The sequence below is a fragment of the Rattus norvegicus genome, chromosome 13 (genome assembly GCF_021556685.1).
Source record: "Rattus norvegicus strain SHRSP/BbbUtx chromosome 13, alternate assembly SHRSP_T2T, whole genome shotgun sequence".
NCBI lineage: Eukaryota > Metazoa > Chordata > Mammalia > Rodentia > Muridae > Rattus > Rattus norvegicus.
In genome coordinates this window covers 89235611-89262885 of record NC_141546.1, presented here as the reverse complement: position 1 = coordinate 89262885, position 27275 = coordinate 89235611, and the positions used below count along the sequence as shown (strand labels likewise).

General features: G+C 39.2%; 1 protein-coding gene across 1 annotated transcript in view; it reads right to left on the bottom strand.

Annotated features, from left to right (window-relative positions):
• Fmn2 (formin 2) overlaps positions 1 to 27275 on the bottom strand; it is a 311596-nt gene that overhangs the window by 94764 nt on the left and 189557 nt on the right. The window contains 3 exon segments of the mRNA NM_001427798.1: positions 9174 to 9266; positions 24386 to 24506; positions 25066 to 25125. Coding sequence (NP_001414727.1) covers positions 9174 to 9266; positions 24386 to 24506; positions 25066 to 25125 — 274 coding nt within the window.

Below are 27275 nucleotides of genomic sequence, written 5' to 3'. Positions count from 1 at the left end.
AGAGATAATCTAACAATTTCATTTATGAATAATCAACACAAATGTGATAGGAAAAGAAGTGTTTGCAAGAACACAACTGACAGGGTTTTTAATACCCTAATTACATAAATATTTCCCAATAGCATGGTAGTAAAATGACAGGCATGTCAATAGGAATATATATATGCGCATACCATCAGGGAGACAATGAACAACCTGGACATGACTAGAACAGCATTTTATAAGACAGATCAGGACTTAAAAACTGAAGCTAAGAACCATGTATTGGCAAAGATTTGAAAGTGTAAGTACATTTCAGTACCAGTGTGAATAAAGGATGACAATAGATTTGCATTCCATGACATATCTGAGTTTTACACTGGATACATGCTTATTTAAATAGTTGCAACACTTATTTCCTGTGAAGTAAAGCAGAGGACACATCAATCACATAATACTATGAAAAATGGGTAGGGCAGGAGGGCTGAGGGGCTGGCCCTAGAAATAGAGCTATCTTTCCAGCTAGGAAAGAGGTCTCTACTGGCTCTACAAACTGTACTAGATACTGAAGGTCCATCTTGGGACACACTGTCGAGATGTGAGACCTGCGACATGGTATGTTGGTCGGGAGAGCCAAATAGTTAGAAAGAGGCAGGAGGCACTTGTAAGAGGCCCAGATGGAACCAAGCCTTCAGGCTTCCTACACTCTGATTCTTTCTCATCCACAGTCGCAGGAGAAATGGCTGAGGCTGTTGGAAGTCTAACCCTCAGTGAGTAGTGGGGATGAGCTATGCTTTTCATAAGGGCTGCTCCCAATTCGTCTTTCTTTTTGTGTCAAGAATTATCAGCCAGGCACATGAGGTCTACAGTAGAATGATCATGTGTCAATACATTGTGTGAAATGGCTGTCTATCTGCATGCATTTACATTAAAACGTTTTCCCTCCTTTTAGTTCTGCTAATGGTGAGCTTCTAAGAGTAACACGCCTAACCTCGGACAGTGGACAGTGGCTTTGTCCAGCCTCTCTCTGGATCCCTCGTTAGTATTACAACTTTTAAACTAAAATGATATAGCTCCCATCTCCTTCACAAGGGCGTGGCTTCAGTGTGCCTACCACCTACACATTGTGTTATCTCAGTCTTCTGAAGATGTCTGGGTCTTCATCTTCAGGTTATGAAATAAACAGCACCACATCGGCTCAGACTACTCTAAGGAAGCTAAAACAAAGTATTTACCACAAAAGAAACAATATTAAGGTCTGACGCTTAGCTATTTTTACCAGATTAATTAAAATCCAATAGACTAAAAGACAGTATGCTTCTTTCTTTCAAATGGTCAATAATAGACTATTTTAAACATCCATTTCTTTTTTATTACTGAAAAGAATTCCCACTTTATGTTTAAAGGGGGGAAAAAAGGAAGGAAAGTAACCCCATAGCCCCTCCTCCTCACTGAGGAGCCCAGTTTATGTGGTAGACAGTACCATTTCTGATAGAAAAGCCTCAGAGCTGGGGGACTGCCCAGGATCTGGCACAACTAATAATCTTGCTTTCAGCATCTCTTCATTCTCATGTATAGTATTACCAATACCGGGGATTGTATATTTAAGACTTGTGGTTTCAACACCCTTCTAATTATAAGCATGTGATTGCAGATTTATGCGTTTTCATCTTGATTCAACTCACAAGGATTGTTCAGCCTCAATTCGCTATGCTTAGGTTAAGGGGAGAAGTGTCTGTGAAAACACTGGAAGATATGGGCAGTGGGGTCTGTGAAAAATCCCATTTGCTGTTTTCAATTTGAGAAAGGACAGTAGAGGCCCGACTTCATCAAGTAGCATTGGGAGAACCATACATTCTTTTTAATTAAAATTTAAAGTACACGTGAATCAAAATATGAGTAAAAGCAGGGAAGGCCAACGTGAGGAAAGTAGGCTCTGATTTGATTCCCAGGGGTGGAAACAACATATAGCAGACTTTACTTACACACACACACACACACACACACACACACACACACACCACATACACACTCATACCCCACATACACACCACACCACACAAACACACACAACACACACACAGCCCCACATCCCACACATACACACACACGCCACCCCCACACATGCCCCACACACCCCACATACACACCCCCCCCACACACACATATTCCACGCACCCAACATACACATACCACACACACATATCCCACATACACACCCCCACACCCCCCACACACACACCCCACACACCCAACAAGCACACACCACACACACACACATACAGACACACAGACTTGCAGCCAAGCTAATACATACTAGGTCTGCCCTAGCTGTGCAATGGTACAGGTTTTTGTGCACAGTTTGTCTAACCTACAGCCTAGATTCAGCAATCAAAGAGGGTTGGGTAGTGTGGAGGAGGAGGGGGGGAAGGGGGAAGGGGGAGGGGGAAGGGGGAAGGGGGAGGGGGAGGAGGAGGAAGAGGAAGAGGAAGAGGAAGAGGAGGGTGTTCAGTTCTGAGAAAATAATGAGAAACTTTAGGACTGCCCAGCAAATTCTACTGTCTTCCAGTTTTATGTTATAACCCTTCCCCCACAAAAATCACCAAAGAAAGCTTTACAAAAGTTAACAAGTAAATTCTGACCAGTTATCTAGGTATTAAGAATTAATTTTTCTAATCACATGTGCATAAAACACACCCATGATATATGAGATAAAATTCAAATAACCGAAGTTATCCTAACTCTGATTACAGGGTTGAGTCGGACGATTAACGCATCGTTATGGTTGTTCCACGATACTATTTGAAATTGTTGAAAGCAATTCCCTTCTGCTTCTTCATGTGTTTTACATGCTAAAGCTGACAAATTTCATTTCTGCTAATGTGAATCTGAAAAATATGGTGCCTCCACTGCCCTTGCTAGAAGTTCATATTTACAGTCCGAGATGCCATAAATATCATTGCACATAGAAGAAAAACCTCATCATTTACACCCGAAAATTCATCCCAACTCAGGCTTCCACTACAATAATAGCCTCCTATTTTTCTTTCCTACCTGAAAACTAACACCTATCGGAGTTTCTCTTCCTCTGCCCATTCTCCACATGATACTTTCTCTCAGAGTCATTCATGCCTATTCCATTCTTGTCCTGGGTGACCACATCCACTCGGCAATCTAAATTTTCATTTGTAGAACTTAGCTTAATCCAACACACACCCACCTGTCCACTGCGCATGCACAGTTGGTTATTTATTGATGTTCACGTCCCACTCCCGTTTCTTCCTATACTCATTGAAGAACACTTTCCCAAAGATGTAAAAGCCCAAACATTCAAGAACTGATACCATTGCTCAGGAAAAAAGTCAACTTTTTTGATTATTTCACAATATGAAAGTAGAATAAACAACAATATTTCCAACTCTTAAAAAAAATAGAAAAATCTGCAACATTTCTGGTCATAAATAATTTGGATAAGGGGCTTTCACAGTTCCTTTGTCCTCAATTTGTCATTGATCAATGATACTCAGTCACTCAGATAAGAAGTCTTGGCACCAGTCTAGCATGTTTCCATGTGCTTCTCTCCCTATGATAACCAGACAAATCTATTCTGTTCCCTAACCATCACTTCATCAGCACTCAGCTCCTCATTTCCCTGATCATGTGTCATGTCAGTCTTAAAAGGAACCTCCTCTTCCTCCTACTCTTCCTCTTCCTCCTCCTCCTTCTTCTCTTCCTCCTCCTTCTCCTCCTTCTCCTCTTCCTCCTTCTCCTCCTTCTCCTCCTTCTCCTTCTCCTTGTCTTCCTCCTCCTCCTCCTCCTCCTCCTCCTCCTCCTCCTCCTCCTCTTCCTCCTCCTCCTCGGACCAATCTGCCTCCATTTAAGCTTTTGCCACAATGCTATGAGACATTAGGATATAATCCAAGTTACTTAGTGAGAGCTGTGTGGATTAACCAAGTTTGATCCCTGGAGCATTCTCAGCCTGATCATTGCTGATGATACAGACTTGTCATTAGCATTATCACTGCTCCCTTGCTTATGATGAAACCCCTGATTTGCTTCGGAGTCCTACCCCTATCCATTTCACTTTTGTCCATGTCTTCTCCTTTTTTATCTTCAATTCTCTCACATCCACCTACCACTCCTCTAATAAAAAAGTGTCACCATCACTAAAAAGAGTTATTGTCTACATTGGTGTATCTTTGGGGCCCTTCTCACGATATTCTGTTCTGTAAGATGAGATTCCTTGATCCATAGAGGATTGTCTGATCTCACCTTGCACGGAAGGATCTGGCAGGGAGAGGGGCAGGGTTTCCTTCTTATTGTACTTATTGTAGTGGAACAAAAGCAGAGCAAGAGTTCCAAGTGTCTGCGAGTGTAGCCCTCGTTAAGTGTGGGAAAACTCTTTGCACAGTGATGTATCATAAGTGGCAAATAAATGTGGCTTATCACTAGAATTCTAGAAAGGAAGAGTGTGTATGCTTAAGAGGAGATGAGGTAAACAGTTTTAAAAATCTAGAAACCTAAATTTGCAAGGAAACCTTACAATATTGATTTGTAGAAACTAGGTCCAATGCTTATTGGCCATAAATTTAAGGGGTCATTAGATACCTTGTAAGGACGATCTCACATTCCCACTCACCACTATAGAAAAATCAGACAAAAGCCCAAGAAGTAGGCTTGAGGAAGACTGTTCGTCTCTGAAATGGTGATCAAGACATGTGACTGGGCTGGAGCCATATTCTGGGAGGTAGGGAGAAGTCAGTTGAGCAAAGACGCTCTCTCAGTGGCACTTGTGCTATTGAGGAAGGAACACACAACACAGTAGCAGACAGTAAGTACTGTAATTGATCCAAAGCTGGGGCAGAGGAGAACAACATTCGAGTGAATCTACATTCAGGGTTTTTTGTCAGAGGGGAGCTAGCACCCTGACAAAAGCTGGTGCCTCAAAGGAAGCAGACAACAGTTTCTCTGCTGCCTATTTTAAGGTAGACTTGAGAGACATTCCCGAAACAGAGATGTTGAAATGGAGACCATGAAATCCTGGCTTGAGTGGAAGTAAGAAGGCAGGGAAGGAAAACTTGGAAGAATAAGTGGGTTCTGGGATGAGATGAAATCCACAAAGATTGCTAGAATGTGATCCCCAGACCACACAATGGCTGGATTAGGAGGATAAGAGATGTTTCTGTTAGACTCTGGAGCTAATGCAATAAAACGTTTGGCCAGCATTAGACACGGTCTGCTTTTTGAACTGCTCAAGAGATTTTTACATTAGAGAATTGGGCACATTTAAACAGATTCTGGATACATAAAATATGAATATTCTCCTGTGGTTAATTTTGGCCAGGGTAGAAATGACAAAGTTATATTATTATTGATAAAAGTCAGGTTATAAGCAAAGATTTGACATGTGCTATAAAGGTAGAATTTTCTATAGTTATAAGTTTGACTTTAGACTTTTGCCTCGATACCTAAAGAGCCCCCAAATACTGCCTTATAAAAAATCATCTTAAGAGAAATATTTCTTGACCTTCATCATGCTCATCACTAAAACCAGGTCCAGGAGCCCAAATGCATGAAGATGGTCATTATTTTTCACATTTTGACACAGTTGATCAACACAAGTTGTACCAAAGCATTATCATTGCCGTCTATGCTATCTTTTGTCTTTATGACAATGTGAAGTGTAAGATTCACTAAGATATCCGCCTTTCACTTTCATTACTGCAATAAATAGCCAAAAGAATGCCAGACACACTGAATTTTGGGGTGCTAGGAATTGAGCTCAGAGCCTTAAACATGCCTAACTTGTACTTAACCACTGAACAACACACACACACACTCACACACACACACACACACACACACACTCACACACACAAGGTACATCCTATTCAACCTAATGACAATGGTGATGCTTGCCAAAGTCTGAATATTTTATTATCATTATAAAACTGCTTTTATTTAACCCAGAAATGTACAACTTCTAATAACTTCATTATGAATAAAGTTGAAACCACTACTTAAATTGTAATTAAAATATAAAAACATTTTACTCTGTTTAGCAAGGCTGGGAAATTGTGTCTTCCCTATGGGTAAACTACTAAAAAAAAAAAACTATTGGCCTCTGTCTATTCCTGGAATCACAGATTATTGGCAATGGAAACTATAGTGTTTCTCTGTGCTTTGGAAACCTAATTCCTAAATTTCCAGTAGCTTGAATTTTTTTCAATTCATGTTCTTTTTTTCAAATAAAAAAAACACATAAAGCACAACCTTAGTTTTAGTCTATAACATATAAATTAACAATATTATGTAATAAATCATGTATCATGTGATACAAGTATAGAAAAGCAAGCAGGTAGGTTTAATTTATAACACTTAATAGACTATGTGCAATGAATCACATACACTGTGCTCCTGCTCACATTGTCAAATGGCCTGCCTTTGCCTTAAACAAGTCCCTGAATTAAGACCTTCCTACTTCTGAATAAACCACAAATGATGACTGGACCCCTCCAGCTGTGTAATCTTTTAGGCATGTATCATCTTATTAAATGACACTTTCTTAATCTTAAAATTCTCCAAGGTGGGAAAGCCAGGCCTCAGCTTTCTCATTACTAGTAGAATGAGACCCGAGAGGTCTATGATCCGTAACCACAAGACGATTATTTTGAAGGAAGAATACTTGTTTAGGGATGAATGAGCTTTCTACCTTTGTTCATGGAGAACTGAATCTGAGAGTGATAGTCACTCTGATTCAGAAATCTCAACAGTGTTCTCTTTCAGTCTACACGATGATCTTTAAAGCAGTATTTTTCCATTGAGAGGAAGCTGTGCTCATGTCGATTAGAATGGAGCCATGGCTCATTCTTTGTAAGTCATTGCCAGTGACACTTGAATGAGCTATGAAAGCCATCGTCAACTACAGAGAAGACAGACCCAGTCTTCTGAGTGCTATTTGGCCTTAGTCTCATGCCACGTTCGCCTCTAGGAGAATTCCTCAAAGAACAAAATCTTTCCCAGAGCATGGCATGATATAAATCTGATCTTCAGAAGAGAAGTTACATTCCAGTGCTGAAATGTTTTGAGTAGTAAATGCTTTGATAGAATTCTAAGTTTCAATGACTTCAAACAGTGAGAGAGAAAAAAAAGAAAAAGAAAGGAAGAAAACAACAACAAAAAAGACCAGTTTTTTTAGTATACTCTGAATTTTTCCATCTATGTTTATGTCTTCAGAATGTAGAAAGTATCAGTGATATAATATTTATGCACTATAAAATAAAAGTATTAAATATCTAGAGGTATTAATTCATCCCAAAATAGCAGATGGTGTCCTGAAGATTTAAAAGACACTGCTGGACTTTATTCTTTGGGGACAATGTTTTGACAAAGCAAATAAATACCACATTGTACTGAGGTCATAAACAGAGTTGAAACGTAAGGGAACGGGTTGGAGATGTAGCGCAGTGGTAGAGCATTTGTCTACCACGTATGCAAGGACCCCGTTCAATCTGTATCACTGTAAGAAAAGAAAAAAAATAGGCAACAGGAACAGAAATCAATTATAAAGAAAAACACACCTCATAAAATACCCAATTTTAAAAATAAAAGCACAAACTCTTATGCCTTTATAACACAAGCTATTTAAAGTAATGGTGTGCCAAGATCCAGTCTCAGCATGAGGAGGGCCCTGAGAAAGGCAGGAATGGGAGCAGCGCTGATTTAAAGACGACTTGAAGTCAGTAGTGGATGCAAGTTGTCAGGTCAAGGGCTCCCTCTTTGTGCAAGGATTCTCATCATCCTTCTTTCTTCTCCTTTCTTCCTTCTCCCTTCTCACTCTTTGGTCCCCTCCAGATCACAGAGCCTGACCCCAATCCTTTATTTTCTAATGCTCAATGGTTAAGGCTTTGACCATTGTTAATTATTTATTACAAATCCTTAAATTTACATAAATTTTATGAATCATTGGTCCCAACGCCTGCTTCCTTAAAACAGAAACTAAACAGAAAACAAAAGCACAGTCCCTTACAGTTTTTACACAGCTTGTTCCTCACAGGGAGCTGAGCACAGCTCTTGCAGTTTCCTGGTACAACAGTGAGTATTCTTTAGAAACTATTTTCATGTAAGAACAGAAAGTTGGCAGACTACTAAGGTTAAAATAATTTATTACGAAGTTTTAAAACGTATTAAGTAAAGCAGCTAGCTCTCTTTGATATCTCTCTGGGTCTGGCCAATGCCAATCCTGGAAGTAGTTAGGAAAATCAAGTATTAACAGTTTATCTGCTTATAATCATTTTTTCATTCTCTATTCTTTGTTTATCCTAGCAATTCCATGGACTCCTTGCATGCCTTCTAGTATTTTTTGTTTCTGGATCATATTTAAGCCTTCCTCCTATAAGATAACTCAACTCAATTATTTGCTTGTTTTCTATAGATTTCTTCTTCCCTTCCTATCCATGCCTTTTCTTCTTGAGACCATTTTAACTTTCTATCTTTAATGTCCCCAAGTTCACCCTGGCTAACTGTGTACCAGTCATTGGACCAGAGGGTACATGTATCTCCTAATCATTCCGAAATCAAGGCCAAGTCTTGCTATGAAAGTATTTCTACAAAAGACTGTAGGCTTTTATGACCTCTGTGATTATGTTGTTGAGATCCTTTTCCATGGCTCTTAGGGCCAAGCAGGAGGTCTGTTCCTCATCCTCCACAGCCTCATGACCACCACCATCTCTCCCAAGAACTGCATCTGTTTTATTAATTATGGAGTGATTACCTCTGAGTAATGGGAGAAGTATATTCCCCACAAAAAGAGATTGAAAATAAAATAGAAGAGACGACAGATCAGCTTCAGGGCAAGAGCAACCATCAGCACACATGCAGGCATCAAAGGCCTGGCAGTGCTCCAAGGGCAGGAACTGTATCACACCACCCTTTACTCAGCCATGCTGGACCCTGCATGGGTGTGCTCTTCACAAAACATCATCCAATCACAATGAAGGCTAGTTACAAAATAGCATAGTTAGCAAATCGTTAGCCTTTCATGCCTGTGACGTGATTAACCCAAGTGTTTGTTTGAATATTTGGGGGTTTATTGTTTTTTCAGCAATGCCAAAATACTTTTGTTTAAGTTCCCATTGAAACAGACGGCTGCTACAAATCTGCCTAAGGAGGAGGGAGACGTCTCTGCAGCTTACCTTGACTGATGAACTGCTCCATGTTTTCCTTGAAAGGCTGCTTGTGCTCTTCAGAGGACACCTGGTACACTTTACCTGCTTCCACCTCACAGGCTGAAATGGAGAGAACGAGACCATTTTTAAAGCACCACAGTGTCAAGGGAATATTATAGTCGCTTTTAGAAAACATATGAGCCAATGTCGAAAAAACCACATCAACCACATTCATTGACATGTGTTGTGTAGCCAGATTGGAATCATCTCCATTTATGATATATATTATACACCCTTTCAATGACCCACAAAAATACATTCCCAAGAACGTACATACCTAGTCCAACCACTTGTAAACTGATCTGTGGGACAAGTGACCTAGATATCAGGACCTCGGTTTCTGGTAAGGACACCAGACCCTATATGAGAGTGCAGTTCTGAGGTCAAACCTGTTTGGGGCTGTGTGACGTTATAATAATGTCCTGTAGGCAGTACAGCGATAGCTAAGCATTTTTACCATTAAAACTATTAACTCACTTCTTATACAAGTTTATCTCTAATTACAGTAAAAACTTCTCAAAAAGGAAACAGAGAGGTGGTGGTGTCCTTAGCAGAGCAGCCAGAATTTCTAGAGCATTTGAGGTCATTTTAATTGAAAATTTAATCAAATCCTTAAAATAAGTCAAGAGAGAAGATATTACTACCACCTAGGTCAGCTCAGGAAATTAAAGTTAAACATGGCCGTCCACAGAAAGATAAACAACAGACTCATAAATGAAGACCTGAGCTGACAATGAAGTTTGTCGTCAACCCAACCCCCTTTCATTTTGTGGCATCATAAATTCCAAAGTACAGATCCTTCTGGAGTTGAGAAGCATCTCCATGAGAACTTCTGAAGACATGCCTATGGAAAGGAATACTGTAACTCAGTAAGGAGGAGAGCTAAAGATGAAAATTGCATTCTTTAATATAAAAACTGGCCAGATCTGTGCTAGTCCCTGAAGAACTGGCCATTTTACACTCTTAGGCTATTCTCTGTCTGTCTGTCTGTCTGTCTGTCTGTCTGTCTGTCTGTCTCTGTCTCTCTCTCTCTCTGGCTCTGTCTCCCTGTCTCTGTCTTTGTCTCTATCTCTCTGTCTCTCTCTCAGTGTGTATGTGTGTGTGTGTGTGTGTGTGTGTGTGTGTGTGTGTGTGTGTGTGTGTATGTAAAATATGTGTCGGAGTTTCATTGTCAGAACCTACTTGGCAAGAGAAACTGCAGTCATCTGCATCATTGATAACAGCTCCATGAAGCCAGAAACATTTTTGTTTGTTTCTTTATTTGTTCTATTGTACTGAAGATTGAACTTGGGGTCTTGTACAATTTATTCTAGCCAAACTATATCACTGTTTTGCGAGGAGGTCTCACTAAGTTGCTCATGTCTGTACCCCATGCAGGTCATAAACTTAAGATCCTTTAGTCTCCAAAGTAGCTGACCTAATATATCAATGCCACCAGATTGAGCTTTATGTCTTTTTAAAAAAATATGTGCAGATGGTGCTAAGCATATACTTGATCATATCATACTTCCAAGAATTTTCTAAAACAATGTCAAAGTAGATCCTCAATAGGAAGGCAATGTATGATGCTGCTTATAGAAAATAAGGCCCAATTTATTAGTGCCCCTCATAATACTTCAGTCAATTATTTCTAGTTCATCAAAGGAAGAAATACTAAAAAGGTGTTAAGCAGCTTTGAGCTGTTAAACAAGCTCTTCTCATCATCTCAAACCTTGCTTGACCACTACCTTCCTGGGCCCAGGAAGGCTATGTAACAGCCATGACCACCTCTGCACATATGGAGCTGTTCATTCAGAAATCATTGAGTCTTTAACATTATCTTCCATATTCATGAGAAGAGCAAAAGCTTATCAGATGAGTGTCTAGTTGTTGAGGGAAGCATGGAAGAACAATTATTGGCTTTTTCCTTATCTGAGAGACTGTGAGTCACAATCCCCCCCTCCCCCCCAAAGAAACAGGAAGTAGACCAGGCTCGGTAGTCTGCAGTCCCATTTGGGAGGTAGATACAGAACATCAGGAGTCATCCTCAGCTATATAACAACCCCAATGCCAGCTATATACATAAGACCCTGTCCTAAGAACAAAACAAAATATCATTAGAAAATGGGATAGCCACGGCTTCATTCACGGAGTTCTATATCATCTAGAGATATTTCATGTCACAACAGCGTCCTGATAATAGGGACAATGGGCATTCATCTAATAGGTCAGTTGTCTCCGGGGAAGACTTCACTGTCATGGAAGCAGGGCCAGATAACGGGCTGATTGTGGTAAAGTCTTCTAAGGCTTTCGCTCAGCAATGTTTACAGACTAGAACATTCAATAAATAAGAACATGAAAATTGTGGGCTAGGGAGATAGCTCAGTGTGTCAAGACCTTGCCATACATGCATGATGACATGAGGTAGGACCCATGCAAAGCATAGTATGACAGCAATTACCTGTGAACCTGGTGTTCCGATGGTGAAGTGGGAGCCAGAGACAGTTGATCCACAAGACTCATGCCACAGCTGCCTGCCTTACATAACAGTGAATAACAAAATGGCCCTGCTTCCAGCAAGGCAGGAAGTCAAACTCCATAGTATTCTCTGACCTCCACAAGCATGCCACGAATGTGGACCCACACTCACACATGAAAACATGCATCATGCACATATACATCACATACATGTTGTATACATACACACACACAAAATTGAGTATTATAATAATTTATCTAAGTGTTTTTATATTTAAAAATTTTTATTTGATTTTATAGGTAATCTAAACTTATTTTTATGAAGCATATACTTAGAATAGGATAAATAAAATTATGCTCTTTTCTCCTTAATCTATCTCTGATTTTAAGTCATGGAATTCCTGGTACACAATGAGAATTAAGCCCAGTTTGAGACCTAGAAAGCACATGAAAAATGTTTGCCCAGTGTCTTGGAGTTTCTGGTGGAGTCGTCTCACACCTCTGCCAGGAGTGCTGCTATCCTCAAGATGCTCTATCTGTTAAAATTGACATAGAGATATTAAGCAGATATCTTTCTACAGTCAGCCCTCAGTGGAATATGCCTGGAGGCTGCTTTTAAATAGTGTTCAGAGAAAACTTGAGCAATTTAAAAAGAAAGGACAGTGTTGCACGCATCTCAGATCTTTAATGGCTAGCAGGATTCTAATCTCCAAAGGTAGGTTTATTTTCTACTTGCACCTACAATTCCCCATTTACTTACTGTGCTCTGTACTTATTATGCATAAATGTGGAATGAATAGTATTACCTATCTGCTGGTTAGAGTGAACATCTTGTCCCTCTGTAAAATGCCATACTTACTCAAATTTCTCCAAAGTCTATATCTATCTGACATACTCTTGGTCCTTATGTCAATTTGTTGGAATTTGTATCAACCCAAACATATTTAGTTCAGGGCTCACTTGTCACTTGAAAGGAAGAAAGGTCAATCTTTCCCTCAGTTTCACATCCCCCTGCTCTTTAGAGCATATCATGACAGGATTAGAAAGGAAGGTTTGGATGAAATAGATGATTGTTCACGTCTAAGCTGACTATTAGCTATGGAAATGCTCAGCTGCTCCATTAAGTTACCTGAATCCTAACTAAAACCTGAACCTGCAGACCTAGGCACTGAGCTGTCTGTCAGGCAGTCTGAGAAAAAGATGGCAGTTAATGATTATCACGCCTTCCATTTAATTATTTGTGTATCTTTGTCTCTGATTATACTTAAGTCCAGAGAGTCTCACTCATCCGTGTGCATAGTGCTTGAGGTATAGAGGAAATAGAATTTCATACAAAGGACGGTGCTGTCAACCATACCCATGAGCGTGAATTTCTTTAGTCTGGACATCCTCCACTGGTAGAAGGAACAACACCACAAAGTGTCCCAAAGCCCACATTCTAGCTCTCATAGTTCTTCATTGTGAGATAAAATGTATTCTATTATTTGTACATAGTTTATCAAAAAGGAAGGATCTGCCAGTAAAACACATCATGGTTTAGAATTTAAAATTCTATTTATATGTACAGTTCTCATACATTCTAGCGTTCAGCACAGACAAGAGTACATTTAATGCAGTTAACACTCAGTGCAGTTAAGGCATTGAGATGTTTCTTTCAAACATTGGCTCCTGCTCTACTCTTAGCTGCACTATGCCTATTTCCCAACATACCATTCTGGCCAGCACTTATCATTTGGAAAATTGGTATGTGACTATGCAAATTTTTTAAAAACTCAAAATGCTGCAATATAATAAACTTGAAGGGTCATTTAGAAGCATTATTAAAATCAGGACAAAGATAAGAGTTCTTGGAAAACTTAATTAGAGTCATATCCAAATTTAAAGAAAAAAAATTTGTCAGGAGGCTGTTGGCATGACTGAGCCATTCCTATCGTGTTAACTTTCTAATTTAAAGACTTGGCCAAGCCAAAGAGATTGTGTGTGATAGTAAAGGACTGATACTGGGAAGTATGCATTAGGCTTCCCAACAAAGAAAAATACAGCCAAAGGGAAGGAGCAACAAAAGCCTCAGATAGTCCAATATAAAATCGAATTCAACACATCAGTTTCGTGTACAACACAGCATGTTGTGAAGTGGGAGAGCGCGTCTTTATCACCACAGACCAACCATCACATTACACAGCTCTCTCCGAAGCAGACCTACACCATGAGAAGTTTGCTTACTGTTTGAGGGAGCTTGAGTAGTCCAGCCATAATTTACTTGCCTCCAAGTTCAATCAGTGTTAATTACAGCCTAAACTTACCATTTTACTGTGAGCTTTGGGAAAGTTACATTAGCATCTACAATATACACAGAAGAATACAAACATATTGATTAGATGAAAAAGTCTCTATTTTCAGAACTAAATTGCTCCCCTCTCTACAGAAAAGCCTTGTCTATATATCATTACAGTTTTTCCTGACATACACACACACACACACACACACACACACACACACACACACACACACACTATGGGCAGTGAAATGCATACTACTTTTTTTTTACCAGGATAAGAACAAATATATATATATATATATATATATATATATATATATTTGTTCATATATATATATTTGTTCATATATATATATATATATATAAAACTTTTGATAAGAAAGCTTCCATAAAGCCCTGAAAGATTTTTATAGGCTCCATTCTTCCAAATGAGTGCAAGTACTTAATTCTCAAAACTGGGTACAGAAAGTTGTCATCTCATGATCCAAGATGACAGTGTACTTCACACTAGAATAATAAAAGCACTATTACTACAAACTAATCTGCTTATTATAGTTTCCCTATGCTTGTGACAATCTTTGAATATGACCTTACACTAATAGTATGATGATATCATAATTATCATTTCCTTCCTTCCTTCCTTCCTTCCTTCCTTCCTTCCTTCCTTCCTTCCTTACTGTAAGGCCCTGTTGACCCGGAACTTGGGATTATAGACTAGGCTGACCTCAAACTCACAGAGATCTGCCTGCCTGTGCCTGCCAGGTGCAACCGGCATGTGCTGCCATGACAGGCTATCTTGGCTTCTAAGACTACAGGCCAGGTGCCTAGCTTTATTTGTTGAAGCCTTAAATAGTGTAATCCATTGTGCTTATGACTGTCTCAAAGACCTTACCAGTTCAATAAGCATCATTGGAGTGGAACTCCTCCCTTTCTGTTCTTACTATTACCCAGCCATGATGAACACTGATGATGAAATAGGAACATATACCTACCACAGGAGACACTCATCTACATCAAGGAGCCTGGAAAAGTGCCCCCACACAATGAAGTAGAAACCACAGTGACTGTGGGCTAGGAATGCTGTCTCACTAGTGGGTTCAATTGTGGCATAAAATTAGTGTTGCAACTATTTCATAATAAAGCATCTTTTCCCCAAGGAGCAAAAGTCTTACATGATTATTTTTTTTAGATATACAGAAATAGTTTGTTTATTTTATACATCAAAATGTAAGATAGACCAGTTCCAAAGAAAGATATTCTCTAGCTTGGACCATGAGCAGGGAATCAACAAAAGATCCATTTAAAGCAAATGGTTGGTGCTCAGAACTCTTGTCAACAAGGTGGAATTTCTCAAGTTCAGAAGATAGAGGAGCATTATAGAAAGAAATATGGAGTAGAATGGGACAGGGGATGTACTTGTACTGAACGGGGAAGACATAAGAAACGCCAACTTGTCTGAAATTCACAGTGCTTTTGAAAAGCTGGAGAACGTGCCACATAATCATTTACCTGTAGGGAGTAGAAGATACAGAAAGAAACAACAAAAACCAGGAATTGATAGGGGGCCTATGGCTTTTAATGTGACGAAAGTTCAAAGGCTTTTGACCATTCCAGAAATTACTACTTATTGTAACAAACTTGGAAACTATTTCATGAGTTCAAAACATTTTACTAGGGCTTTGGTATTGATTTCTAATCTATTCATGCCTGGTTAAGAATGTAATTCTATGACCAATGATTGGATATCATTTATGGATTTATAGCTAGCATCTATAGGCATTTTTTTAATGTTAACTCTGATGGATACATGGAAGGCCTTCGTATAAAAGCCAATGAAGGCATCATGCTACAGCAGTCAGGGAGAGACTCTGCAATGTAACTACCATTCATTTCTTCCTACTCGGATACTGGGAAACATTCCTGAGTCTTGTGACTTCCTCCTTACTCATCTGCAACCTGGAAAGAGCAACTGTTTTGCCTGTAACTTGCCCAGTACAAGGTAACATGGGTAAGATGTACTGCGCTTTTTGCATGGCCTTAATATGTGCTGTGATTCTGTTATTCTTACTGATTACATGTGATATGAACTTGTATGAACTTCCAACATTTTGGAACACAGCAGAAGTACTGTAGGTGTTCTTGGTAAGTTGTGAAATAAACACAAGTCATACCCAATTACAGATATCCATAAGATTTCTTGATGTGTGTATTCGTAAAATATATGTATACATGTACATGTATGAGCATGTGCACATATGTATGCATATTTGGAAGCCACAGGGAAGCCCTAGGTGTTCCTGAGAACCATACATCATGTTTTAAGAGACCAAATATCTCCCCTAGACTTGTGACTCACCAGTTAGGTTAGGCTGGCTAGAAGAGGAGCCTCAGGAAGCCACCCATCTCTGCCTCCCCACTGCTGGGATTATACGCAAACTCCAGCAGTTCTGGTATTAGTATGGGTTCTGGGGGTTGAACCTAGGTTCCTGTCTTTGCATGTTTGAAGTTATGTGACCCTGAGAACACACTCAGTAAAAGACCAGGCAAAGCCAAAGAAGCACAGGACCAAAACATTGGCAACTAGTCATCTATTATCAGAACCAAACCAGTTGAGAGTGACGAACTGCAGACCCCTTTCTACCACCCTGGACACTGATGAGCAGCTCCCATAATTTCTGCTCAGATTGTTTCCTTCTCTATTCTAGAGACAACCACACTGGACAGGCTATACGGATGACTTTCAAGACAACATAAAGGAAAGTCTGTCAGCATTGAGGAAGGGTTGAGGGGCTGCTGGGCTGGGTCAGTGGGTCAAGATGCTTGCCACCAAGTCCAATGACCTAAGTTCAGTATCGCAACCAGACATAGTAGAAGGAGAAATTCAACTTCTGCAAGTTTTCCATACGCAAGACAGCCCATGACTACATGCAGCCAGCCAGCCAAGTCAGCCAGCCACCCCCCACCCCACCCTACACACACACAGAGAGAGAGAGAGACAGAGACAGAGACAGAGACAGAGACTCTAAACAACTTAGCAAATACCTTCAAAAAAGGTTATCAGGGTATTATGTGACTGACCTCTCTCCAAAAGTTACAGATTCGCTCCACTTGATCTGAACTTGAGAGCCATAAGACAGATAGGATCATATTAGAATAATGGACATAAACAACTAAATGAATATTATTTGGTTTGGTTTGGTTTGGTTGCTGTTTTGTTTGTTTTTTGCTTCGAAACTGCCTTTCTACATCTGGCCCTTGGACAATGGTGTTAGACTCATCAAAATACTTTTCCTCTCTACCAAACATCTTAGTGAAAGGTTTCCACAGTGAAATGGGAAAAGGCCGGACAGAGGAATAAAGAGAGAGAGAGAGAGAGCTGAAGGCTGGCCTCCCAGTTTCTACAATCAGCAGGTGGGTCCTGTATCTAGTGTGTTTCCACACACTCAAACCAGCATCACCATGTCTCCCCAAAATGTCATGACAGTCATTGTCTCAAACTCTGTTCTCAGTTCCTCAGTCACATGTATGTGCTGCTGACATTTTCCTATTGCCTCCAGCCTCATCTCCAGAGGATCTGCTCTCCCAAGTCCTTAAGGCAGAATATGCAGCAGAATTATCGTTTCTCTGAGGCCTATGTCTAGCCTCAGGGAATGCTCTCTCTGAAGATGTCTGTTCTGCACTAACTTCAACTTCTCTTGCTTTCCTGAGTTCTAGGGATGATGGCTGCTTCCTGCATGACTGTGCTCTATTCTTGTATTGTTTTGACCTTTCACTATGTGTTAACTTTCCTATATTAAATTACATCCATTAAAGTGGCGTGTGGTTTTGCTTTTCCTTAGTTTTCCTATGAAATAGTACAAGCAATAACTAAAAATAATGGATTATGTTTCCGTAAGACCTCAACAGCTTTCTGACACTGGTAGTTAATTTTATACATGCTATTGCCTTGTAAATAATACACGCTTGAATTGTTCAACAGAAAATTGCTTCTCTGTCATATTAATCGTTTTTACCCCCAAGAAGAGTATTATATTTTTCTGTAACATAGTTTGTTCTTTTAATTAAATCTCTTATGTTTCTTAGTTATGTTTACTTTTGAATTCGTCAAGTTATGCAATTTCTTCATAAAGAACAGACAAGGCTGAACAATCACACATTTTAAATTAGGGGAGCCCAGATTACTCAGTTTCAATTCTAAATCAAACATGTTTCTGGATGCTTGCCCAGTTTTCTTTCTTCTCAAATAAGATTATTAACCCTATCCTACACATAAAGGAACACATATAACACATAAAATGTAAAGAATAATTAAATGAGTACTCATATATTTCAATTTACCACTTAAGAAATGAAACATAACCAATACTTTGAAAGAGCCTAGAGTGATCCCTAATGACCTGTTTACCTTAGGCAACAGAGTACTCTGTTGCTTATATTTCTCTGTGCCTTCTAGCAATTATTCTAGTAAGAGTTCATTGATTGCTTACATGTTTGAACTTTATAAGCTGAAATCATAGGGTTTGGTTTTTTTTCCCATGTTTTTTATAAAGACTGATGCATGCTTTATGTATCTGTAATATCACAGATGAAGCTAAGTTGTCTCGTTCAGTAGAATGTTCGAGAAAAGATGCTGCATTTTGTTTGGCTTCTACCTTAAAAGCACCTTCTAGGCTTTGTGGCTCTGTTATGACATGAATACAGTTTGCTCATGCGCAGCGATATCTATCTGAAAGCTGGCTCAGAGACTCCTTCCACTCCATCCTCATTGAGACTTTGACAGTTTCTCCAGAGATTGACTCACCCGACCTTCTCATCAAACCCCATGGCTACAGTTCCTACCTAACAAGGACACTGGACCACAAGCCATCATTTGGTGGAGCTGCATTAAGAAAAGCTACTGATGAAAGACATCAAAATTGCAGAACAAAAGGCACCTCACTGGGCTAGGAAGCCTGACTCTTATACTGAGGAGCAGGTACAGAAGTCATCATTTAGGCCAAGAGAACCCAACATAACGAATGTCTTTACAGGAATGCTAAAATGAGATCCAGGTGTTTGTCTGTAATGTCCAAGTCCTAACACATTGTTCCTCAGTTTCCATGAAAATACAAAACAAGTCAGTATGCAGAAACAAGAGGGACAGTTGGACATATGAGTGATGTTGTGAATACATAACCTTTGACATTAATAAATAATCATATCGCTTATTCAACTTTACCTCATGACTAGCAGTTGCTACTGACTGCTTACACAGAGTAGTATGAAGGCTTGCCAAGCTTAACTCCTTTTCTGTATCTGTTCTATTTAAAGGTGTAGATAGGCTATTCGAAATATCTGAAAGGAATCCTCAAATTCAATTATGTAAAAAAAATCATTTGGGGACTGGTGAAATGGCTCAGCAGTGAAGTACACAGGCTGTCCTTTCAGAGGACCTGAGTTCAATTCACAGCACCCACATGGTGGTTAACAGCCCCCTGTAACACCAGCTCTAGGGCATCTGATACTTTCCTCTGACACCCATGAGCACTTTGCATTCATGTGGTACACAAACATGTATGCAGGCAGAATATCCACATTGATAAAATAAAATTAATACATCTAGATGAAAAATAAAATAAATATTTAAAAGAAATAGTTTTTAAAGGTTAGATCAGAGTTAATACTGTTTTTAAGGGTGATTATTTTTATCTAAGGTAGCCTCCGATTTGATCCCCTTGGTTACATAAATGTATGTCTACTTATATCCAAACCATTCCTAAAAAGAAGGAACTTTGGCAGGGAAGAGAGAGGCAAAGATTAAAACAGAGACTGAAGGAACACCCATTCAGAGCCTGCCCCACATGTGGCCCATACATATACAGCCACCCAATTAGACAAGATAGATGAAGCAAAGAAGTGCAGACCAACAGGAGCCGGATGTAGATCGCTCCTGAGAGACACAGCCAGAATACAGCAAATACAGAGGCGAATGCCAGCAGCAAACCACTGAATTGAGAATAGGACCCCCGTTGAAGGAATCAGAGAAAGAACTGGAAGAGCTTGAAGGGGCTCGAGACCCCATATGTACAACAATGCCAAGCAACCAGAGCTTCCAGGGACTAAGCCACTACCTAAAGACTATACATGGACTGACCCTGGACTCTGACCTCATAGGTAGTAATGAATATCCTAGTAAGAGCACCAGTGGAAGGGGAAGCCCTGGGTCCTGCTAAGACTGAACCCCCAGTGAACTAGACTGGTGGGGGGAAGGCGGCAATGGGGGGAGGGTTGGGAGGGGAACACCCATAAGGAAGGGGAGGGGGGAGGGGGATGTTTGCCCGGATACCAGGAAAGGGAATAACACTTGAAATGTATATAAGAAATACTCAAGTTAATAAAAAAAATAATAAAGGCATTTCTTGGTTTCATCTCAGTCTAATCTATAATAACTATTCCTCAATATAAAAAGTCATCATCCTACTTGTATAAGGTTGAAGAAGGGTACACAGACATTTTAGTATTTAAAGGAAATATCCAATATTAACTGTTTTCTTTTCAAAACTTTCTCACATGAGTTATCAAGTTATATCTGTAATTTTAGTTCTTCTGAAAGTAAATTTTTTATACAGACTCATATTACTTTTCTCTTTTTAAAATGTACCTTCTCTCTCATCTATTTTGCCTTCCCAGAAAAAATTGTTCAATGATTCCTTCACGATACTACACAGTTTTATGATCCTTTTATCTAAAGAATGACATACACCTTTCCCAAACTTTATTGGGTTTTGCTAACAGCTAATGCATAAAGAGAATTGGTCCCCTATATTAAGGTCATTTTTTTTAGGTTCTGTTTTCTTTGGGCTTGAAAAGCAGCTCCATGGCGTTGGCCTTGCCTCTGTGGTGTATGTATGATATTTTGTTGTTGTTCTTATTGTTTTATCTTGTTTCTTACACTAATAGCACAATATAACATTTACAAACCCCCCCCCAAAAAAAGAAAAACAGTTACCATTAAGTAAGCACTGTTTAGTCAAAGAATACACAGTGACCTAAGGGAGGTAAGTGGATCCCATTCCTGGATGATCTAGGTAAAGGTTCCACAAGATTCTCTGACCCTAGATACTTGACAAAGTGGCCAAGAGATACTTTCATTTCCAGTCCTACCTTACACTCAGCCTTAAGGCCCCAAAGAATTGTTTTAAAGTTTTTGTTTTAAGTCGGGTATGTAATACACATCTCCGATTTATCTATCATATTTATTACCCAAAACAACTTCATAGGGAGAAAAATAAAGCTGTTGTCATGACTTGTATTAATGAAGTAAACATTGTAAAAAAAAAAAAAAAGAAGGAACTTCATGTGTACCTGATAAGAAAAACTGTATTTCTAATGGTTCTTTATTTCTCTAAAATGGAACTTAAATTTTGATTCACAGGATTTCCTTCCTTGTGCCCAAATTATCTTTTCTGTGAAAAGGATCAGATTTTGAAGAAGAAGAGGCATTTTATTTTCATCCTCAGAATTTGATACCATTTATTTACAGAAAAACAAAACAAAAACAAAAATAAACAAATAAAGATATTGATATTGTTTCATAAACTGGTTTCCTTGTCAGCTCAGAGTTGAGTCATGCTTGTGCTCTTAACACAGGACCAAGCCTGCATTTCTCAAATATGCTCAGACGTGTTCCACTGACCACAGAAGCCACCACACATTCCGTGAGAAAATAGTGCTCTGTGGTAAGGAAAAAAACAAAACAAACAAAGAACTACTGCAAATCCCTCTGCTGTAAAATACTGTGAATTCCTTTCACAATTAACCTAACCCTGCAGTGTCTGTATTTATTTGGTCACGAAGCCCTCTGTTATGATTTGGATACGGTATTGCCCCCTGGAGATGCATACAGAGGGTTGGCTTCCAGCCAGCCATACCATGTGAGCACTGCCCTCAGCCAGGCGAGCACTGCCCTCAGCCAGGCGAGCACTGCCCTCAGCCAGGCGAGCACTACCCTCAGCCAGGCGAGCACTGCCCTCAGCCAGGTGAGCACTGCCCTCAGACAGGCGAGCACTGCCCTCAGACAGGCGAGCACTGCCCTCAGACAGGCGAGCACTGCCCTCAGCCATATTTTCCTGGATGGATGAGATCCCAGCTGAATGAGCTACTGACAGGTGGAAAGGATCTAGAGGAAGCAGGTCACTGGCTGCATGTTTTGGAGTTATGTATCTTATCCCTGGACTCATCTTCTGCCCTCCATGCTTTCTGGCTGCCATGAGCTAAGAAAGTGTTGGGAAGCTCTCTCCCATCCTTCCCCATTTCTATAACATTAAGCTGGCTACAGAGCTATAACAGAAAGGAATTGTCAGGAAAATGTTAGAGTTGTTGATCAATGGTCAGGGTCCTTCAATACATGCATCTTTCCTCTACGTAAACCATTGGGCATCACGGCTCCAACAATTTGCTTAACTTCCTGTTGTTCAGACATACTGCTTGACAATCCTCCAATGCGGAGTTTTCTGTAGCTACTACATTGCTCTAAGAAACACACATCCATGAGAACACAGTGGAGAGAGGCACTAGGATTCATCATTCAAGCCTGTTCTCTAGATCTTGTGCTGTTGGATACTGAGACTTATGAGGATCTGGTGTTTCCATGACCACATCTACATTTAATACCTATATTTTCTAAAGGAAGTCTGTGTGTTCATGTGTCACTTGTGTTTGCAACTACATGCATAAGTACATGTGTGTATATATGTGGGCATGTATGTGTTTTGTGTGCATGTATGTATAGATTATTTGTGTATATACGTGAGTGGCTATGTTTGTATATATGTGCAGCTGAGTATTCCCATGCAAGCCCCTCCAAACTTGTATGTAGGACTGCATATTTACTCATAATACCATTCCTCTTGTTTATTAAGTCATCTGTAAATGATGAAATCCTAATTTTCAAGAATGAAGTGTGGGCAGAAGTATGAAGTACTTCTTGGCCTCTCCAGAAATGCCCCTGGCACATCACTGTGTGTTTAAATCCTCATTAAACAAAGCCATAACTTCTGCATTCTCATAAGTCCTATAAAGGGAAATGTTGTATAATGCTCAAAGAATTAGTTCTTTTCAAACTGACTTGCAAGAATATGTTCTTTGGAGAGTTTGCACATGCACACAAGGTAGCTTGAACATAGCCAAGCCTCACTTTCCCCTTGCGACTCTTCTAGAACCCTTTATCACGTCTCCCAACAACTTCCATGTACAGGGCCGTAACTTTCCACAGGAATGAACTAGTTCTTACATAAATGTAATACTTGGATAGGGAGCACTGTCTTTCTTGGTGGAGCTGGAATGGAGCATGAGTAAGAAACAGAATTGTAGCCCTGCTAACGGCCGCTACTGCGTTTGGGGTGCTGACCACATGTGGCTAGCACCCAATATAGACCATGTGAATAAACAAGAACTTCAAGAAAAATGTTACATTGACCGAAATCTATGTTAATGCATCTGTGACCAGAACATAACTGCCAAAAATCTGGTGACAGATCAGGACCAATACCCTTGGGTAAATTCATCTCATATTTCGGGACTGGGTCTCTTCAAAACTACTTTTTTTTTCCTTTTCTTGGCTATCTTTTTTATTTACATTTCAAATGCTATGCCCTTCCCTGGTTTGCCCTCCAGAAACCTGCTATCCCATCCTCCCTCCCCTGCTTTACACCTTTCTTTTTTGAACTTCAGTGCAGAAGTGACTGCCTCTTATTTTCATTCAGTAGCACAGAAACACATGAAAACGAGATGTCATTGTAGTTGTTCTCTGCCTAAACTTATAACTCAGAGAGATTGAAATAGATTCTCAATGCTATAAGAGCAGTAAATGGTACAAAAGGGGAACAAAGAATGTTTAGGGAACTAATGTTTGAAAGACTACTTACTTGTGTGTAAATGCTACAAATAAAAGCAATTTGGAGAGCTTCAGATAAGCATTAATCAAATCTGCATGATAGAAAACTTTTTGACTCTCCACCCAGGTGTCATTTAACAATGCATCTGAAAGAGCATGCTTGGTTTCTACAAGTTTTCACAAATTACAAAAGTTTGGGCAAGTGTACCAGAGGAGAACAGGCAGGAACCATTAATCTTTTCAACAATCAGAGGATTTGTGTCCAACCATGATATGGAAAGTATCCAAAATACTCTTGGCTACAAAATAAAAATAAGATGTGAACTTGTTCCTGATAAAGTGGGCTACCACTCAAATAGCTAAGATATGATTGGATAACCAAATTTCTACCACTCAGTTATTTTCAAGCAATGAAAATAAAAATATCAGCAGATTTTCTTTTGCTGCACACAGATGAACAGCTCGCATGGCTTCTGCCTAATTGATATCCCTTAACAGTCCTTACAAGTCTATCATCTCTCATTAAGAGTACACACTACAAAAATATGTAAGTTCAAGGTCACGGGTTACCTTTCAGGTCTTTCTTTAGTTTTCTGAGATCTTTCTGGAAGTCTTCAAACTTCATCTGTGAGGCCTGGAACAGCTCCTGCGGTTCTGACAGCGGGAAGACACACTGCTCTTTGCCAGCATCCTAATTAGCAGGCATAATGTTAAAGCAAGTCAGCATGGGAAAGAAAAATCACACAACTGCAGAAATAACAGCAGCAGCAGCAGCACCACCACCACCACCACCACCAACAACAACAACAAAAACAACTAAACAAGCAAAATCCTAGGAGAACCTCCGAACCATCCAACGGAGCAAAATAATGGGCAGCTGAGATGGTTCAGTGGGGAAAAGTGCTTGCTCTGTCGTTATCTAGGAGCTGAGCTCAAATCTATGGCACCCGTGTACATGGGTCATGGCTCTATGTGCCTGTATCTTAGCACTTTGGGGTTGGGAGTATAAATAAGATCATCTGAGGTCTCACTGACCAGCTAATGAGACCACATGAAATGGCAAGATTCCTGCAGAATCGATCTCATGGGGATGAGATGCCAACACAGAAGGTACCACAGGTTGTCTTCTGGTTTCTGCATCTGCCAGCTTGTACAAATAACCACTGCACACACACACACACACACACACACACACACACACACACACACGAAAAAAATCAAAAGGGGGAGCGTATATAAAATGGTCTTACCTCATCAAAATTTCGAAGATAATATGAGACAATATATGACAAAAGGCTTCTGCTGTTGTCCTAGGCAGAAAGATCAATGTAAGTAATGCATAGTTAAACGTTACTATGTATTATTAAGCACACAGACTAAAAACACAAATAAACTTAGGAGTATTCTGGGTGGTTTCATATTCTACATTGCCTCAGTCATTGTAGCTAAAGGGCTGGATGACAGAATTTTCTCCGAGTCTTCTGACGTAAATGTCAAGAGAAAGCTCACCATACAAGGGAGAAGCTCAAATGTAAATAATTCACTGGTTTCATTCTCCTCCATGAGAATTTTAGCTCATTATTTATATCTTTTATATAAGTATTTATTTTGTATTTTCTTAGTCCTTTTTTGTCTTTTAAGCTTTATGTATATGTTTTCCCTCCATGTGTACCTGGTGCCCATGGAAACTAGAGGGTGGTACTAGATTCCCAGGAATGGGAGTTACAGACAGTTGTAAGCCTCCCTGTGAGTGCTGGGAACAGAACTTGGATCCTCTAAAGAACTGCAAGTTGCTTTAACCAATGAGAAACCTCTCCAGCCACAGCACTTAGGTTTTCAATTATCACCACAATGAAATAAATAAACATTGCTTGCAAGTCCATATAAATGGTCTAGCAGGTACTGTCATAAGAAATAATCCTTGGACTTGACAGGAATTCATTAAATTTTGACCAGAGAAGTAGAAAAGTATTCAGTTAAGTAGAGACCTTTCAAGTGCCAGTAAACATTACAATTTGTTATATTAACAACTGAGCTGGAGGAATTAATTCCTATGTAACTATTATTAAAACAATATACATATCATTTGAAAATGTAAAATTATTTTATATACAATCAATAGTCTTTAAAATGCTCAAAGAATATTTTTTGCTTCTTTTCTGGCACAGTTAGAAGCAGTAGCTTTTAATTAAGTTTTTTTGCTTTTGTTTTGGTTTTTATCTGCTCCAATTAATCAACAGATAAACTAGGTTTGAGAAAAATCTAGTAAACAATCTAAATTCTCTGAAGTGTTTCCTCTGTTAAATTACAAATTTGACCTAATTTGGTCTCCATACTTTCGTGATAAAGTTATCCAGAATGGCTTCCTTATATAGTCCTTATATAGTGAACCGCAGCCTAGCTTGATGTTACTCTAAAAGAATATACCCCCAAAACCAAATAATTAAGCATCAGCTAATCATAGCAGATAGCCATGAAAGATATCAAATCATGACCATGTAAGAGAAATGACAAACTCTTTGAGTCAAGCTTTTCTGTATTTCACATCCTTTCCCCTGGCTGTAAACGTAGGGGGCCAGAACACTTTGAAGCATTTTTGGTCTGTAATATTACCTGGCCCTAGAACTTTCTCTTCTGCAATAAATCTTGTTAACTTTAACTTGTCCTAGGAGTCTCTGCTATGGAATCTAGTCAAGACTTTTAAAGTATTTAGGAAATGAATAACTCCTCTTAGTAATCAATTCGTATGGAGAGAGTTATGTGGTCAGTAAAGACCTCCCCATCATCACACAGGATTTGCTTGTGGTTCAAACAACTTGAGGTCTCTTCTTTCTCCTAAATTGTCAATCAGCGAAACAGCAGTAAATGAATCAGTGAGTAAAACTTCTTTTGAAAGATGGCCTATGGGCCTGATGAGAGAACATTGTGGTTGATCTGAAATTGTTTTCTCTAGTCTATAAATATTACTGAGGAGTAAATACACTTATATTTGCTTTCTTATGAAAGTTTAAAATGAAAAAATCTTGAATGGATATTATGGGAATTCTAAATATTAGGCACTTGCTTCTTTATTGTTTGTTATTATGAGTTATTTTGTGATTATTTAAACTAGTAAAATATAATTTAATAGAGGAAGGGATAAGAGATATAAAGCAAAATAAGAAATACAATCCATCTTTATAAATAATTCTAAGCAACTTTTTGTTATTCATAATATATCTTAGATCAATTTTTATAAGCTGAACATTATATTGACCTCTTTATACTTAAATGTTATTTGCAAAAGTTGTTTTAACAAAATCCAGCTTGTTTGTTGAAATTGATGTTTTTAGAACATAATTTATTATGTCTATAAAATAGAAAATTGTTTCTATGAAATATTTATAATACGAATACAATAACACTTGCATATACACATTTATTTGAGTGCCCATCAAAGCCATATGAATTAAGTGATGTT